This window comes from Barbus barbus (assembly GCF_936440315.1).
Source record: "Barbus barbus genome assembly, chromosome: 32".
Classification (NCBI taxonomy): domain Eukaryota; kingdom Metazoa; phylum Chordata; class Actinopteri; order Cypriniformes; family Cyprinidae; genus Barbus; species Barbus barbus.
In genome coordinates, this window is record NC_136760.1 from 18,128,069 (window position 1) to 18,145,361 (window position 17,293).

The 17,293-nt window shown below is 37.7% G+C and overlaps 1 protein-coding gene across 1 annotated transcript in view; it reads left to right on the forward strand.

Annotated features, from left to right (window-relative positions):
- LOC306852625 (ETS translocation variant 4-like) overlaps positions 1-17,293 on the forward strand; it is a 26,631-nt gene continuing 9,338 nt past the window's right edge. Inside the window, exons 1-5 of the mRNA XM_079389609.1 lie at positions 1-399; positions 994-1,084; positions 1,315-1,362; positions 6,735-6,788; positions 16,268-16,397. Of these exons, the coding sequence (XP_079245735.1) occupies positions 343-399; positions 994-1,084; positions 1,315-1,362; positions 6,735-6,788; positions 16,268-16,397 (380 nt within the window). The 5' untranslated portion in view covers positions 1-342. The remainder of the gene's footprint in view (positions 400-993; positions 1,085-1,314; positions 1,363-6,734; positions 6,789-16,267; positions 16,398-17,293) is intronic.

A 17,293-nucleotide genomic window follows, 5' to 3' on the forward strand; every position in this document is an offset into this window, starting at 1 on the left:
ACACTAGCAATAATCTGATAGCGGACGTGGCATAGCCTATACACAAGTTGTCAAATTCTACGTATAAAATGTCTTCACCCCACAAAATCTTTTGTAAACTCTTTAGACAATAGCGTCTTGCCTCAAATGAAGCAAAGAACAGGTCTTGAGCTGTCCAGACTGTGATTTAGCGGAGACCAGAGTGTGTGTTTATACCCACGCTGGTGTTTTTTGTGAATGGAGCTCATTACGTATGCAGCCTTCTCGCGCTCCATTCACAGACTGCTGCTGCTGCTGCCTCTGTCCGTCTCAGTCTGCGTGGATCTCATTAAAACAGCCTAAATGACCACAAACGGTTGAGGCATGGATTATAAGATGGATGGATATCTGGACCAGCAAGTGCCTTATACTTTAACTAATGTGAGTTGGACCTGCTTAGGCTTTATTCACTTCAAAGAGTCGTTGCGCTTCACGCGGGGATGTTGTGCTGTTTCTCTGGCGTCGTTGCATGTGATTTGTTTTAAACAAGCGCTGCTGCGTTGAAAACTCTTTTCAGTTTAGGCTGAAACCAAGTGAAACTGTTGCAACTAGTCGACTAAATATTCGTTTTCTCCATGTGTTGTAGGTTGCGCTCAAAAGGTAAAGTTTAATCCTTTCAGCAAACGCTTTTCTCAAATCTGAATTCTTGAAAGGAAATCAAAACTCCCCTTTTCAGGATGCTTGAATTGTCAGTATTTGCTATTGTAGAGGCAATGCCGTGAACTTAGTTTTAATGTTGAATGGGCATAATCTCACACTGGCAAAAAGTATTTAGTCTTGACAGTATCCTGTATTTTTGTAGCTTGTCATAGTAACAATGATCACTATTAATATTTATTTTAAAATTGTTTAGGTTATTTATAGTGGGTTTTAAAATTGATATCCATCCTTGTGGTTCTGAAGTTGCACTCTTAATTCTTTGTGTATGTTTTTTTTTTTTTTTTGGACTTACATAATGTAGTTTCTGTTTTGTAGAGGTCGCAAGGAAATGGGCCCCTAAATAGACTGTTGATGGCGACAAAAAGGAAATACATGGACACCGAATTACCCCCTCAGGAATCCGAAGGTAAAGTAGCAAGCAAGTTTAAAAATGTCATATTGTTTTATCTACACTGTACATTGTCAGGTCAGTATCTTTGAAAAGGCAGATTTTACAAGCTATTTTAACAAAATCTAACTGTAGCCTATGTCAGAACAATTTTTCTGGTAAACGGATGAACAAAAAACAAAAAAAAAGGAAATAAATATTTGAAGCTTGTATGGATCAGCATGATAAGGATTTGTGTTCCTTTTCAGATCTCTTTCAGGATTTAAGCCTACTTCAGGAGACATGGCTCACCGAAGGTATGCGCCTTTTCTAAGCATGTATTGTGTGTCTATATTGCAATAAATATGTCCCTCTAGTGGCAGTGAGCAAGGAAATGTCACAGGAGGACATGCTATAGCAAGTTCACTCTGCTTGGTGAGATTTACAAAACAAAACAATAGAAGGATTTAGACTGAGGTGGCTTAATAAAGCAAGACAGCGGTTAGAAATAACTCATGTTTTCATTTTAGAAATTTAATAGGTGTGATAGTCCAATACAGTATTTAAGGTTTATTTTATTTAAGATTATTTTAACTGTACATCAGGACAATCATTGTGTCAACGTATATGTGTTGCTTTTGTACAAAAATGCCTTGATTGCACAACGCTGCTGGTTACATTTTATTCGGAAAGTCCTGACAAAGGCTCTTAAAGCCTGTACACCCAGGCAAAGCAAACAAACAGCATCAAAGCTGGACAGTCAGGAGGCAAATAGTTGAAATGAACCATGCCAGAAACAATTTAATGTGTACATGTCAGAGTGTGGAGAACACAAAGGCTGCTCTCAATGAGACCGGGTGGCTGGAACCCCGCTGTTTTGAATGAATTATACATCTGTCCCATTGCAAACCCTTATGTGTATTTTAAGCTAAAAATGAAGGTGATATAAATGCAGTTTTAAAAATGAAATGATAAACAGCAGTTTTGTCCACGTTTAGCTTGTATTAGAAAGAATGTTAATGCATAATTTTATCTTATGCTTTATCAGAAATTAAAACAGCCTGGTTGTAATTGCATGCAGTTAAGATGACATATGGCAAATACAAGATGCATTATCTTCAGATAATTCAGAGGATAAATTAGGGAAGTACACAATAGTATTATAAACATTACTTAAATGATTTTTTATTTAAATATTAATTTTAAAATTTGTATTTAATTGATTTAAATATTAAGACATTTACAGGAATCCCTCAATGTTGTTAATGGGGCATTTTAAGGATTTCAAAGTGCATGGTCAGAATAAGAGTTCTCAATAAATTGCATCATCCTCAGAACTATCAGCTATTATTATGCAGTGTCAAACTGTGAACTTCACACATCAGTCAGGAGACAGGGAAGGAAATGACCATAAACCAGAAACAATAGAGAACCATCCCTGACTCCACAACAAGTACTCAGGTGGAGTGGTCACTTTAGCTATGAAGTTTGAACAGTGATTTTAGTGTTTTGAGAGAACAAATAAAGCAAGAAATAACTTTATTGCTCACACACACTTGCTCTTTAAAACCAGCCTCATTTTTCCTGGCTGTGAACTTTTCTTTCTTCTTTTCGGAGGTAATGGCTTATAATCAGGTGGTTATGATGATTAATTCACCACATTGTTAAAACAGACACTGCTGCAGGGATTTTGCACTTTAAAGGCAAAGACAAAACATAGGAGGCCAAAAGTTGTTAATAGAAAAGCTTGTCCAGTCATGTGAGTATTCTTTACATTTTAAGACAGACTCCTTTTTAAGACAGACTCCTCCCAGGATCTGCCGAACTAAAAAAAAAAAGTCATTCAGGTTCCCTCAAAGAAAAAGGAAACATATCTTCATGCTTGCACAGACAAACTTTGGTCTTGTGCTGACTTGCATTTCAAAGCCCTTGACAAGATGTTCCTGGAAGCTCACTGACTTGAAACAAATGCACACACACACACAGACTCCCACAGACATTCACAGACACGGTCTGATGTGACTATGTATGCGTTCACATACACACACATACTAACTAGACTAAGAGAGATCGAGTTGGCTTCAATCAGCCCTGGAAACTCTAAAAAGCTTGAGGGACTCACGATAAACTGATATTTTTTTTTATCTGTCTAAAAATCGCATGCGCTCCTTTTCAAAAAAGTTGAAACATGTCTGAATGATTTATTGCTCGATCTGGTGGGCCAAAAATTGGCTTCAGCTTTGACTCATAAAAACAGCCTTAGTAATCCTCCTCGGGGCAGAAAAGAAAAAAACTTTTTTTCAATAACTAATATAATTACAGTATAGCAACAGGATAAGAGCAGCATCTATGAAATTAATGTAATTTCTTTGAGCATGCTCAAAGGGGCATCAGTACGGTTTCCGAAACACAGGAAATGCCAGATTAATGTTAAAGAGATGAAATTAATTCTCCCAATGTTCTGGTTTATGGACTACTGGCTAAAAATGAGAGATAATATGCCCAAGAAAAAAAGAAGTATGTTACCAGTGTCACTGTCATACACAGCCCGCATGACTAAGAGCTATTGCATGTCCGGAATAAAAAAAGAACAGTGGATAAAGGGGAAGAACCCAAGTTTCTTTTACTTGTGCCTTTTATTGAGCCATAAAAAGCTTTCAGTTTTAATCCATTATTATTATTATTGTTATATTTTTTATTGTTATGTTTTTAGCTAAAGGACACCACTTTACATAACATTTGCATTAAATCCAGGATTTAAGGGCAAATATTTTATGGAACTTTGAGATGTTGGTGTGGAATAAATCTGAGAACAAGTCTTACTTAGTCCAGAAAATAATAATTAGAAGAAGAAAAAGCAATGTAACTATGACAGGAAGTACAAAGCCGCTGTCATCGATATGGATATTTTAGCTGCTTAATTCAAGGACAACTCAAAGTGGCTACTTTTATTTATTATTTTATTTATCAGCATAACAACAATGACTTATCAAGGCTTTTTGTCCAACTGTTTTGAGTGGCAGTGCTTGGAATCATATTCCATTATTGAACCAGTTTGCAAATTTACAAATCCACAAAAAGTAAAGTCAGCAAATCCACATATTACTATTATTATTATTAATACCCTTTATGGGACATTATTGATTGTTACTGTACATTCATTATGTAGTCGACATATCCATTGCCTGTGTTTGTGTCCGTAGATTTCACCCAGCATGACCTTTAAAGACAAACAACAGAATCTGTCCACATTTAATTTGGCCATAAACACCTAAGAAATGACTGTACGTAATACCAGAAACATTTATCTTACGGTCGTGTGCATATGAAAAAAAGATCAAAGCTATCTTTTCGTTGACTGAGGCTCATTAAACTGCACTCTTCTTCTACTTTCCCTTAGTTATTTTCTCTATTCTTTCTCTTGCTCCCTTTCTCTTCTCAAACACTTATTGCATGACCTTAAAAGTCAGCGTTCAAAGACTTCAAAGCAGGTGATGAATTCCAGAACACTTCACCAAGCAGAGCTGACCAACATTGTCTGAGAATGTCCTCCAGTTTTTTTTCTATGTGCGCAGGAAGATACATTTTGTATGAATGCTACGCTGCTACATTTGCTCTCTTCTGAATCGTTTCTTATTCTGTTGAAACATGCTTACGATGGATAAGCGAGGTAATTGGCTACATCAGCTCGAAAGACTGTAAATCCATCAGCAGGATCCAGCTAGAGTGTTGGTGATGGGTAGGGGGAGGACATCACTTCTTGTGGACTGACATTGATCACCCCTTATTATGTTTAAATAAGGCCTGTATATGATACAGATGTGTGGAGGTGCCGGATGTTCAGATTTTGAATTTTCTACACAACATTTTTATCGTTTATAATTAGGTTGCAGGATGTATGTAACGATGTGGCAGAAATCACCCATTTACATCCAAATTTGGACGTTCTAATATGCTCTAATATGTCAGAACCAGCACTGGTGCTCTTTCAAAAATAAATAAATAAATAAAAAATAAATACATAATCAATCAATTAAAATGAGAAATAAAAATAACAACAAATAAATCTGTAACATTAATATGAGTAAAGCTGACACAAAGTCAAAGTTACAAGCAAAAAAAAAAAAAAAAAAGTAAAAATACATAAAAAAAAGGAGAGAGCAAATTTTGATACAAGAGTAATAATAGCCCATCTACTGTTCATCTGATGGAATTCAGCAGTAATCAAGATATCTGCACACACACACTCAGTGGTGATATTGATCTGCTGCCCGTGGAAAAGTGCTGGCACATGGAAAAGTGGAGGTGAAGGTCACGGGCTGTCCAGAGACAGTAACTCAGGTTTCACTGGGATGATGAAGTGAGACACACAGGCTAAGCTAATGGACAGCCCATCCCTTCATCAAATCACAGTGTCCATTGAGACTGTGTGCTCAAGAAAAATGACTTGGTTTGAAAACATATTTTAAGTCTGATCTCTGAGTCAGCAGGCGCAGAAAGAAGGAAACACAGGAAAACATAAATCCAAAATGTATTTTAACCCTCATGGTGTTTTGGGGTCAGAGAGAGACCCCATAAATAAATTAATAATGATAAATAAAGCCTCAGGTTATATTTCATATTTAAGGGACTACAAACAAATGTACATGTCCCTTAATGTTTTTCTTTTTTTCAGAAATATTTGCTATATGATTATACACTATTATTTGCTATTATAAATTATACACTCTAAAAAATGCTGGGTTAAAGACAACCCAACTTGGGTTATTTGGCAACCCAACGCTGGGTAAATATTGCACTGTAAAAAAAAAAGAAAAAAAGTTGAGCCAGCTTAAAATGAAGCAGTTTAAGCAGATTTGAGTTTTCTCAACTTGTTTTAAGTTTATGCAACAAAAAGAGAATCTCCTACAAAAATAAGTTGAGAGAACTCAAAGATCTGCTGAAGCTGGCTCAACTTTTCTTTTTACAGTGTGGACAGAACACATGCTGGGTTACTTTGACCCAGGTGGTTGGGTTAAATTTATCGTATTGAAAAATTATTATATTGCTGGCTTAAAATGGGCTGGAAATTTAAAAAGAAACAAACAACCCCCCCCCCCCCCACCCACACACACACAGAATTACTATAGGCAACAGCAAAAATCAAAAGATAAATATTTATTATCAAGCAAGAACACCCATGGAACTAATTCTCGTGCCGGTGTGTCGCTAAAATCTGAGCCAGTGAAGAGCTGCTGTTTGCGGTGGAACTGCGAACTTTAGACCACGGCCTCGCGTTTAACTCGTAGCTGAGAGATGGTGTGACTGACTCCAAACCTGCCCAAAAACAAACAGTAATGAAATTAGAGAACATATTTTAACATCAAATTAAATTACACTCAGTATTATAACGAAATAAATCCCTTTATGTTATGCAAGGCAAAGGCGTTTCCAGCACGAAACGACAAAACCCAGCATTTTTAGAGTGTAGTTATATATGGACCCCAAACAGAAACAGCGCTTCTAGAATATAGTCATATTTCTGAAGATTGTTTTTCTGCTTTGTGATAAATCTTTAGTATCTGCCTGGTTAGAGGAACTTCATAAAAGAATAATTAGTTTACTCATAGTTTTTATACATGCGCCATATGTGAATATATTAGTACATATTTTTAGAATGATTATTTTAACATTTTGGTGGTCTCTGCAGCTCAAGTTCCTGACAGCGATGAGCAGTTTGTTCCTGACTTCCACTCAGAGAACTGTAAGTACATCATTCCTTTTGATTTACGTCTTATGCATGAGCATTAATGAACATGAAACCTGAGAGGGTGAGAAAGATGACAAAAACAAAAAGATAAAGAAGAGGAAGTAGGTTTGTCCGCCAATTATTTGTCCAAAAAGTGACTGATTGACAAACCGCTGGAGGCTGAGGTGTGGAGGTTTTCAGACGAACAGTCCTGCTCTCAGGCTCTGCGTAACAGAAATGCATGATACATGACCTACTGCACTTACACTGACGTATTTGGATGTTCATACTAAAGAGCACCTTCCATTTGCATGTGCTTGAAAGACTCAATTGAGCAGCTAAGGAAGCCGGTAAAAGATCATTCAGCAGTCAAGCACAAAGATTTCCTTTTTGTGTCTGACAGAGGTGTAAATGGGAAAGCAAATTCCTGCACCGCACAACGCAAAGGCCGCCTTTTCAACTGCTTTTCTCGTTTTGTCAATGGCATGCCGGGCTTTGTGGTGTGCACTCTGTAAACAGTTCCTCTTTAACCTTTTGTTACAGCCATTCACAACATATTGGGTTGGGCCTTTACCACGTTGGCGAGTCTGCTATGGTGACATTTTTTCAAGGGTTATAAAGTTCATAGAATAAGTCATAGATCTGTTTTTCTTCAGTAACACGAACCGGGCCGTGGCTTGCTAAAAGACAGAGTGTAGTACACTCGTGTGTGCAAACAGCGCTGTAGTACCCCATTCTAGATGTGACCTCTAGTGACAGATGCTCCCCCATAACATATTGTTCTCGTCTGTTGTGCATCAATGAGGGGGAGGATGTGGAGATGAACTCTGGGGCAGGAAAGGGTCATGTCTACTTAACCCCATCAGGACATAACCAATCACCAGTGCTCTTTGCTATTGACAGCCTTTCCTAATACTCACAGAGGAGATGGGAGTTCAGGCTGACAGGCCCGTCACATTAGTTAAGTGGCGTAAAGCTTTGACTGACAGCAACACCCGCCCTTTCATTTAGACGTAATGGAGTAATAACTCACGAATCGGTCGTCGTTTGAGGTCGCTCATTGAGAAAAAACCTCGAGTTGACAGGGCGGCTATAAACAAACATATTCTCCCATGTTTGTGGTCCTCATGGTGTGGGTCAGTTTATGCCACCAGCTAAGATCCAAACACAGCCTCCTCTCTATTTGGTTCAAACTCACTAAGATTATCATTACATTCAGGTGAGTCAGATGTTTTGCTAAATCGTGCCAGCATGTTACGTTTCATAACTGTCTCTTGGCCTTTTGTCTGTAAACACATGAGGGAAAACAAGATACATGGAGTCAAGTGTTCGGTTGTTTTGCCAGTTAAGTTGTTTCCTGTCTGGGCATGACCGTGAGTCTAAGGCTCCGGGACGGAGCGGAATGCCAGATTAAAGAAATGGGGGAGGTGCTGGACATGTGGTTGTGCAACACCTGCACATCTGGCAAATCTATCCCTATCCCTCTCGTTTTTCCACATTGAGAACCTCCATTTGGCCTAACTGTGACCTGTTTGTCATTATTAGTGATGGAACTCAGCAATTTGGTCTCTTTGGTACATTCAGATCATTCAGAACTTGAGATATAAATGCGAGTTAGGGAATCATTAACATTCTTTAAAATGAGACTTTAAACTAGACAGTGCTGTAGAAAATGAATAGCCAAAGGTAATGAATGAGAACAAGAGAACACAGAGCAAACACAAAACTTCCCATAAATGGTAAGAAATTAAAACGGTATTGGTTAAATAGTAATTGTGAACATCAAAAATGAAACACTTTTGTTTTTTAAAATCTCTTTACAGTATTGAATAGTACAAGGAGATTTAGTCTTGTTTTTAATGACACTCAAAGAACAGGATTCTTTCTCCCATTCATGAAAATGCCCAAGAGCAGAACTAACTCCACCCTCATGGTTCCTTTTTCTGAATGGAGGTTTTAACCCCACCCCCATCCTGTTTCCCCTTCACTGTACTAAAATGTGATAATTTAGGCTGCCTTTTCTCTCCCGTTCTCTGTCTCAATGCTGAGTGTTCCAAGATGTGAGTTAATCCTACAAATGCTGTGTTGTGAGAGCCATTGTTTGGTTTTGTGCCTTGTTGTAATTATATAGGAAGTTGTGGCTATAAATCCAGTTCCAGAAAAGAGAAGAAGTCTACAAGGAAAAAAAGAGCAGGAGAGATAAAAACACGAGATGTGCAAAGGGATTTGGGAATTTACAGTCTCATGTCTGTTTGCACTTCCGTTCGCTCTCTCGACGTGTCTGATATATCACTGGATCGTGCTGTCGTGTTCTCCCCCTCGCCCCTCCTCAAACAAAATATGCAGCTCTACAGCTCTCAACTTTCCAAAATACAGCTGCTATGCAACAAAGTCTGCAAAAACATCCTCAAGAGTGCCAAAAATGTACAGAGACCAGTCATTCTACCCCGTAGAGGGGGCCAGGCTTTCCTCTTTCACTAACTTTTTGCAGTGGAACGAGCCACACGCGTACACACACACCGACACACGCGCACATTTAAGCCCCACATTTTTTATGAATGGACTGGTTGTGAGGGACTGGCTGAGGCAGCACATTAAGAGAAAACGGAATCTCCATTCATGATTTGGACTGACTGAGAGCTCCGCAGCCTTTACAGAGATGTTTTTCTCTACCACTTCACCGTTTTTTTTTCTTCAACTGCTTTCTCTTTTTTTGCTGTTTCGCTGTTCCTTTGTTTCTTTTTCCTATCTTTGTTGCTTTTTCTTTCACTTTTTTTGCTCTTTTTCCTTTCTCTTTTGTTTTTTTACTCTCTTTTTTATCTTTCCTTTTCATTTCTTAGCTCTCTTTTGCAAGTATTGTATAAAGATTTTTTTGCAACATTCATCTCAGCTCGTTAATTTTTAAATATACAGAACTGTTCAAAAGTTTGGAGTCAGTAAGATAAAAAAAAAAAAAAAAAAAAAAGTTACTTTTATTCAGCAAGGATGCATTCATTTGATATAAAGGTCACTGTAAAGATATAATTTTTTTGTACAAAAGATTTGTATTTGTCAAATATTGTTCTTTTGAACTGTCTATTCATAAAGAATCATTAAAAAACATTTTCCACATTTTCTAAAAAAAAAAAAAAAAAGCAGCAAAATGATCTTTGAGGGATCATGTGACACTAAAGACTAGAGTAATGGCTATTCAGGATCACCGGAATAATTTACATTTTAAAATAAATACAGAAATTAAAATAGAAAAAAGTTATTTAAAATTGTAACAATATGTCACATTATTACTGCTTTTACGGCATTTTTAATCAAATGAATGCAGCCTTGGTGAACATAAAATACTTCTTTCAAGAAGTGATTAACTAAGATTAATATTTTTTTTTTTGTTCATAACTATTGTGATAACTAATGTTAACATATATAGTCTTGTTGGAAAGGCTGACCTTTCTTTCTTCTGAAAATTTGAAGTCTGAACCATTATAATAGGAACGTATATTGAAACCGGCAGTAGCAAAATTTTAGGATGTTTTTGCAGGTGGATACATGCCGGACTGTAAGTGCCAGTAAACAGCAGCTCAGACTCTTATGTAAAACATGAATTTGGAAGCTTGTGCTCCGGTATGCTGTTGGAAGAAGTTAGAACAACCTCTTTAGAGGCTGAGGTATGGGCGCTGAGGCATTGAATGGACAGCAGTGTGTATTTTACTGCATCAGTGAGGACAGACGCAGCGGGGCAAGCACTCTAAACCTAGCCAGGAAATTGCCTTTTCTCCCTCCTCTCAAAGAGGGACTCTTTTCCTCCCTTCTCCTGCAGATAGAAAAGAAACTGAGGAGGGGGCTAATGATAACATAGAACATATGTAACATAACATACACATGTCCACACACATCAGAGACTTCCAGCGCACTGCGATAGACAGTGTTTGGAGACACAGAGTCTCTTCCAGCTAAATAGTGCAAGTCATCACTGGTCTAAATCACTTAGCTCAGTCCATTGTTTCAGCATAATCTCACGTCAGTTCTGCTGAAATGCAACGGGCCACGTCTTGTATTGAAAAGGCAATGATGGATCTATTGATCTAGGGTGATCTCAGGAGTACATCAGGCAGCATAAGAAAAAAGCTTGAGTGTTTCTCTATCTCTCTGTATAATTAAGATATCAGCCCAGATGGGACTCTGTGAGACAAGTCTCGGTAGAAATGTATTTCTCACCAACTTGACAGAAATTCAATGAGCTGGTGTTATCTCTGCATTCTCTACAGTAGAGTTCATTATACAATTTCTGCAATGAGCAGAGAAATCAATATATGCATTAAACATTAACCGTGGACTGCGATATATTGAGGGCTGACAAATGTGAGGTTGAGAGTTTGATTACTCTTTCCACATGCACGCATGCATAAAACACTATCATGTTGCAATGGATGACATTGTATTGCGTTTAACAAATGATGGTCATCCACCTTTTGCATGGTCACTTTCGTCTATTTTTTCCAAAGTTAATCTTTTGGTAATGGTAAAATGTTGGGTGGTGATGGCACAGTGGATAAGACACATGCCTTTGGTGTGAGAGACCCGGGCTCGAATCCACTGTGAGACACCAATGTGTCCCTGAGCAAGACACTTAACCCCTAGTTGCTCCAGAGGCGTGCGACCTCTGACATGTATAGCAATTGTAAGTCGCTTTGGATAAAAGCGTCAGCTAAATGAATAAATGTAAAATAGCTTAAGGATTCATTTTTAAAATACGCATGGTGCATTTCTTTTACTGGCAAAGAACGTCATGCGGTTTCATCAGAAAAAATAATCCAATCATAAAGGGAACTGATACAGTGTGGTTAACAGAAACTGGTCATATCCCATTCAGACCTAGTCTCCAGCCAGTATTGTCCACGCCCAATTACAAAATGACATTTAGTACACAAAAACACTAAACACATTAAGCATCCAAAAGTGTTTAGAAAACAAAAGACGTGTTGAGAGCGCAAAATTTAGCATCACACAAGACTCTGTCTGATGGTTTCTACTTATCTTGTCATTCAAGTTTGCCAACAATTTTTGAGCTAGCAATAGCCATCTGAAACTCAAAGGGGAAGTCGCTGACACTCAGAAGTGACAGTCAAACCAAAGCAAGCAGAGTACCATTTTTATGGAAAACCCCTGGCCATTCACCATCTGAGAGAGGCCAGAACTTCCTTTTTTGTTTGCGTTCTCTCGCTTGCTCTCTCTTTCATTCTGATCGTGTTGACATGGACACCACATGTCCGCCATGTGTTGCTGTACTGTGCTGAGATGACAGCATTGTTTCAGCAAAAACTCTGGTTGAAAGAACAGTCCTTTCTATCATCCACATCTCTCCCCGGACTTTCCGCTGATCATTTCAATTATGATGGATTTACAAAAGCTCCTCAAATCAGGAAAGAAAACCTTCTTAGCTTCTTTTCTACTTAAACAAAAAATCCACAAAAAGCCATGAAAGAAACAGCTCAAAAACAGCTATCTTTGTAATGCTCGCCAAGGCATTATACACGCAAATCAGTAAAATTGGGATCAGTTATACTTTCATTCAAGAAAGACACATTAAACTTAAATTAAAATTTCAATAGTGTCAGTAAAAATACATTTATGTTACAAAGGTTTTCTAGTTCAAATAAATGCTGTTCTTTTGAACTGTTTCCACAAAAACGTTAAGCAGCACAACTGTTAATTTAAAATGTTACTTGATTTTAAGTAATTTCCGAGGGCTCATGTGAAACAAGTCTAAAATAATAGTGTACTTCCCAAATTTAGCTTTGCCATCACAGGAATGGTTTACATTTTAAAATTCATTAAATTAAAAAAAATATATTTTAATTGTAAAAATATTTCACGGTATTATTGATTTCTGTATTTTCCAATCAAATCAATGCAGCCATGGTGAGCATTTAAGACTTTGAAAAACATTTTTAAAAATCTGTACGAGTAATTTCAGTGTTTTGATTTTAATTACACAAAATAGTATAAAATATTAACTATACAATTAATTATCAGCTTATCCAACACTATCTCATGACTAAATCATATGTATTTTATGAGGTGGCTAATTAATACAAATTCGTGTGACCTCTCTCGTACGATTTTGTATTATTTGTCTACACCCCAGTGACGGGTAGGTTTAGGGGCGGGGTTAGGTGTAGGTAATTTGTACAAATTCATACGAATTGTGCAACTCGTAAAATGTACGTTTTAGTGAGGTCGTACAAATTCGTAGGAATTAGCCACCTTGTAAAATATGTACGGATTGCCGTGAGATCAGGATGGCTTGTCTGTATCAGCTGGAATTGTTGCTGTAATGTCTACAATAAGGGTTGTTTAACTAGAAATTTTTGACATTACCAATTGGATTATTATAAGAGAGACTTTGTTTTGCAATCCTGTCACTTTTATTTCAATTAAACACCTGATGTACATCCTATGACAGGCTGTACTTAAAAAGAAACAAGCTTTGAGAGCCGTGTTAAGTGGGCTGCCCAAAATCAATACAGCCATTTCAACGTTTAAGCCATTCAGACATAATTGGCATCCTTGTTGTTCTTATTGATTTGTCACTGTTGGTCTCAAATGGCCAGTGGGACGCCAGGTGGCATCTCTTCACTCACTCTCAAGCAGACCGTTACTTATCATAATCGAAAATCAGATTTTATCACAACATCAGCTCAAATATCAAGCTCTCCCATCACACCAGACTAACACAACACCATACTCCTTTGTCCAGTGTTTTTATCAAACAGTCTTTGCATAAAGACTTGTTCTGTTCAGGATTGGTGTTTTATCTGACGACAGGCCGCAGCAGTCACATTCCTCTGGTAAGATATGATAGATTTATAATCTTGAGATATTATTACTCAAACTTTGGTACACTGTACCTGCTGAGTTGATACGGTTGGCTTCAACTGTAGCTGTCATAAGATGAAAATTTCCAGGATGTGAGCCTGACATGAAAATACAATACTGTCCAGATGATCAGTGAAGTTAAGGTTAACTAACTAAAAACAAAGCTGTCCTGCCATAACAGTGACTGAAATATGGCTCACAGTTTCAACAATGGTACTTTTATTCAAACTAAATTGATTAGTGATTATTTGTACTTTAACACACTTTCTTAGGACGATCCCCCAGAGCTTTCGGCTAAGGCCACCATACCTCCATCTGTCACAGCTGGTGGATCTTTTTTTGTTTAGTGCAGGGGGTATCGGGGTCCTGAGATTTGTTTGTGGTGGGAGTTGACTGAATGGCCCTCCATAATGATCCCCTACTTCCTAAAGCACTCAACCATGACCATCACCTTTCACCCCTTATCCTGCCCACTGAATCATGCTATTTACATATGTAAAGTCCAGCTCCCATCTCTAGCCCAGCCTGTCTCTAAAAGCTCATCCTGAATGGAGATACTCTTGTCATTTAGGTACAATGCTCCTGGTTTTTCACACTTAGATGTAGCTTGAAGGGAGGTGTGAATGGTAAATGCACTTGTATGTAAGGACAGCATTATTTAAATCTCCAGTATATTTTGCCAGGTTTATAGCCTTACATGGCAGACTACGATCACCAGAGGTGTCAAACTCATTTTAGGTCAAAGACCAGCCTTTTTTTTTTTGCAGGTTTAAATGTCTGGAATAAACTTTATGCTGCCTTCATAACAGGATAAAACAAAAGAGAGCACACAGTGTATGAATTAAATTTTTGTTAAAAAAAATGCTGCTGATAGCTGTAAATTATACAGATGCAAGTTCACATATGCATCACATGAAACCAAATGTTTACATTTAAAAAGCATCTTAGCCACAGGCCACCCCTTTTCTTTTTTTACCCTTCCTCTGATCTAAACTCTTTGAAGATGATAAAGTAGGCGTGGAGTCCTTCCAGTGAAATCTAAAATTAAAAAAAAAAAATTCAACGATGAATTCCTCTTTAGTATTAGGCATTATAATAATAAGGCCTCTGGCAAGCTCCAAGTCTCTTTCCTGATCACTGACTACTTTAAGAACCAAGAAAATCTAAACACAGATGTTACATTACACATTTAGGATCACAACCCATCACCCCTTTTTCCAAGAAACAAAACCTAAGAAATATGAGTTGCTTTAGTGAACAGTGATGTAAATTTCACATGAATCGTAAAGACAGAAAGCAGAAACTTAGAACTTTGGGCAAATTGCACTAAATAAAGTACAAGAGCTTCCTTTGTCACATCACTGTTTACTCGAGTGCCATCTGTAAACTCAAGGAGATTTAACGACAGACGGATGTGTCTTGATAATGTTACATGTTCCTGAAGTGTCCTCCTAAAGTCCTCGTTTGGGCCTCCGTCCCTTTTTAGAGTATTCAGAGTGAAATGATTAATTACTTTAATAGAGTGGTTTTAGTGGTTCTATATTCGTAATGAATTTGTAAAAGGACTTGCAGCCTTATTGATCAAATGAGCGGTCCATTATTAAAGCATAGCATTGATTTGGGATTTTAAATGTCAAATCTATAAATCTTGCATAAGCAGACTCGTTATAGAGGAGAATGTTTAAGAATCACTTGTTCTTTTCATATTTCAACTCTTTCGATTTGAGTATTGCCTTTGAGAGGACTTGTGCTGCAGTATTACAGTATTGGAAGGCCCCCCCTATTTTATTCTTGCTTTTGTGAATGAAATATGCAATTACCTGGGCTTGGGTTTCAGCAGTGCCTGTTCTGTCAGGTCTGCGCCCACGACAATCAACACATAAACAGCCATAAACACAGAGCTGCCGCTCAGCTGGAAGAGCACAGCTGCTGCTGTTTACCCTGAGCGGCCCAGAAAAACATCCTGTACCGTGCCGTCTTTGAGCCCGGCTGCTCCCCTCCAATAATAAACAGCACTGTGGTTCAGACCCAGACCCCACACATGCTGGGCGGCTCCTCTGCTACTCCTCAGCTAAATGCCAAAATCTTTAAAAGCTGGGCTGGAGAAACTGAAGAAACACACACAAATTCTTATGTAAATGACCAGTTGCTGATGTGCTTATAAAAGACTTACTCTTTTAACCACAGCCATTGAATGTTTTTAGCACTTCTGTGCCTTTAAAAGAGTTGAAGAAAAAAAAAATCTGGAAATTGGAATTATGAATCTAATGCACGTTAATAATCTAAAATGGTTAAGTCCACTTTTCAATATTGATTAATGAAAGTAACTTTTTTTTTATGCTAGTGGATGTTTATGTCTATAGTTGTTTATGATTTACTTCAATGCTGAGTCCAGGGCACAGCAAGTTTTACTGTCAACTGTGGTTGAGTTAAATGATCACGTTTGCATGATCTATTGCTATAGCAATCACTATAGCAAAGTAAACCAAGCCCATTAAAGTATTTGGAATACATGTGCATCTCTTTACTCTTGTTGTATTTTTAGTGCAGACAAAAGACCTGTAATTTCTTGAGACTAGCTGGAATGTGGTTCATTAATAAACCTGTTTCACTGTGTACCGCAGCAGTGGCATTCCACAGCCCACCTGTGAAGATTAAGAAAGAGCCCCAGAGTCCCGGCTCAGACCCCAGCCAGTCTTGCAGTCACAAGCAGAGCTTCAGCTACCCCAATGGAGAGCAATGCCTTTACGCCAGGTCAGTCAAAATACGGATGCTGTTCCTACTTTCATGGTGTGAACAGCTTTACTACATTCACCTTTAGCCCTATGGACACAGAAATTCGATTCTTACAACACACATTTCAGACTATAATGCAGGGTACTGTATGTACAGTTGAATGACAATAAAAAGCTACCTACCTACTTACCTAAATCCAGCCCTGGGAGGTCACTGCCCTGCAGAGTTTTGGCCTGATTTTGTTCAAAATGATGTTACACTGATTCGTTCTTCAATTTCACTTGAAGTATATCAGGGCCATAATCAAGGACACCCGAGCAAGCTAATCAAGGTGTTCAGAGTTACCAGAAAATTAGTAGTAGGTGATTTTAATCTTGAGCTAAATTCTGCAGGGCAGTGGCTATAATAAGTATAATAATTGTTTCAAGATGCCAATCTTTCGTCTGGGACAGCCGAAAATCGTGCAATGTGTCTCAGGCTTTAAAGTAATTTTGAAAACATCTCAAATGATGCAATGGGATTAGTAGAATTCCATGGTGGAAACAATATTTTAAGGCTGATTTCACATTTTATTTAATTAAATATAACTATATTGTCACACATAATAAGAGATGAAAACCCATTTGAGGGTCAGAATTTGTGTAAAAACATTATAAGATAAGTTTTTCCACTCTTTGTTCAGATTCATACAGAAATAGTTTTTCCACTCTTTGTTCAGATTCATACAGAAATAGTTTTTGCACTCTTTGTTCAGATTCATACAGAAATAGTTTTTCCACTCTTTGTTCAGATTCATATAGAAATAGTTTTTCCACTCTTTGTTCAGATTCATACAGAAATAGTTTTTCCACTCTTTGTTCAGATTCATATAGAAATAGTTTTTCCACTCTTTGTTCAGATTCATACAGAAATAG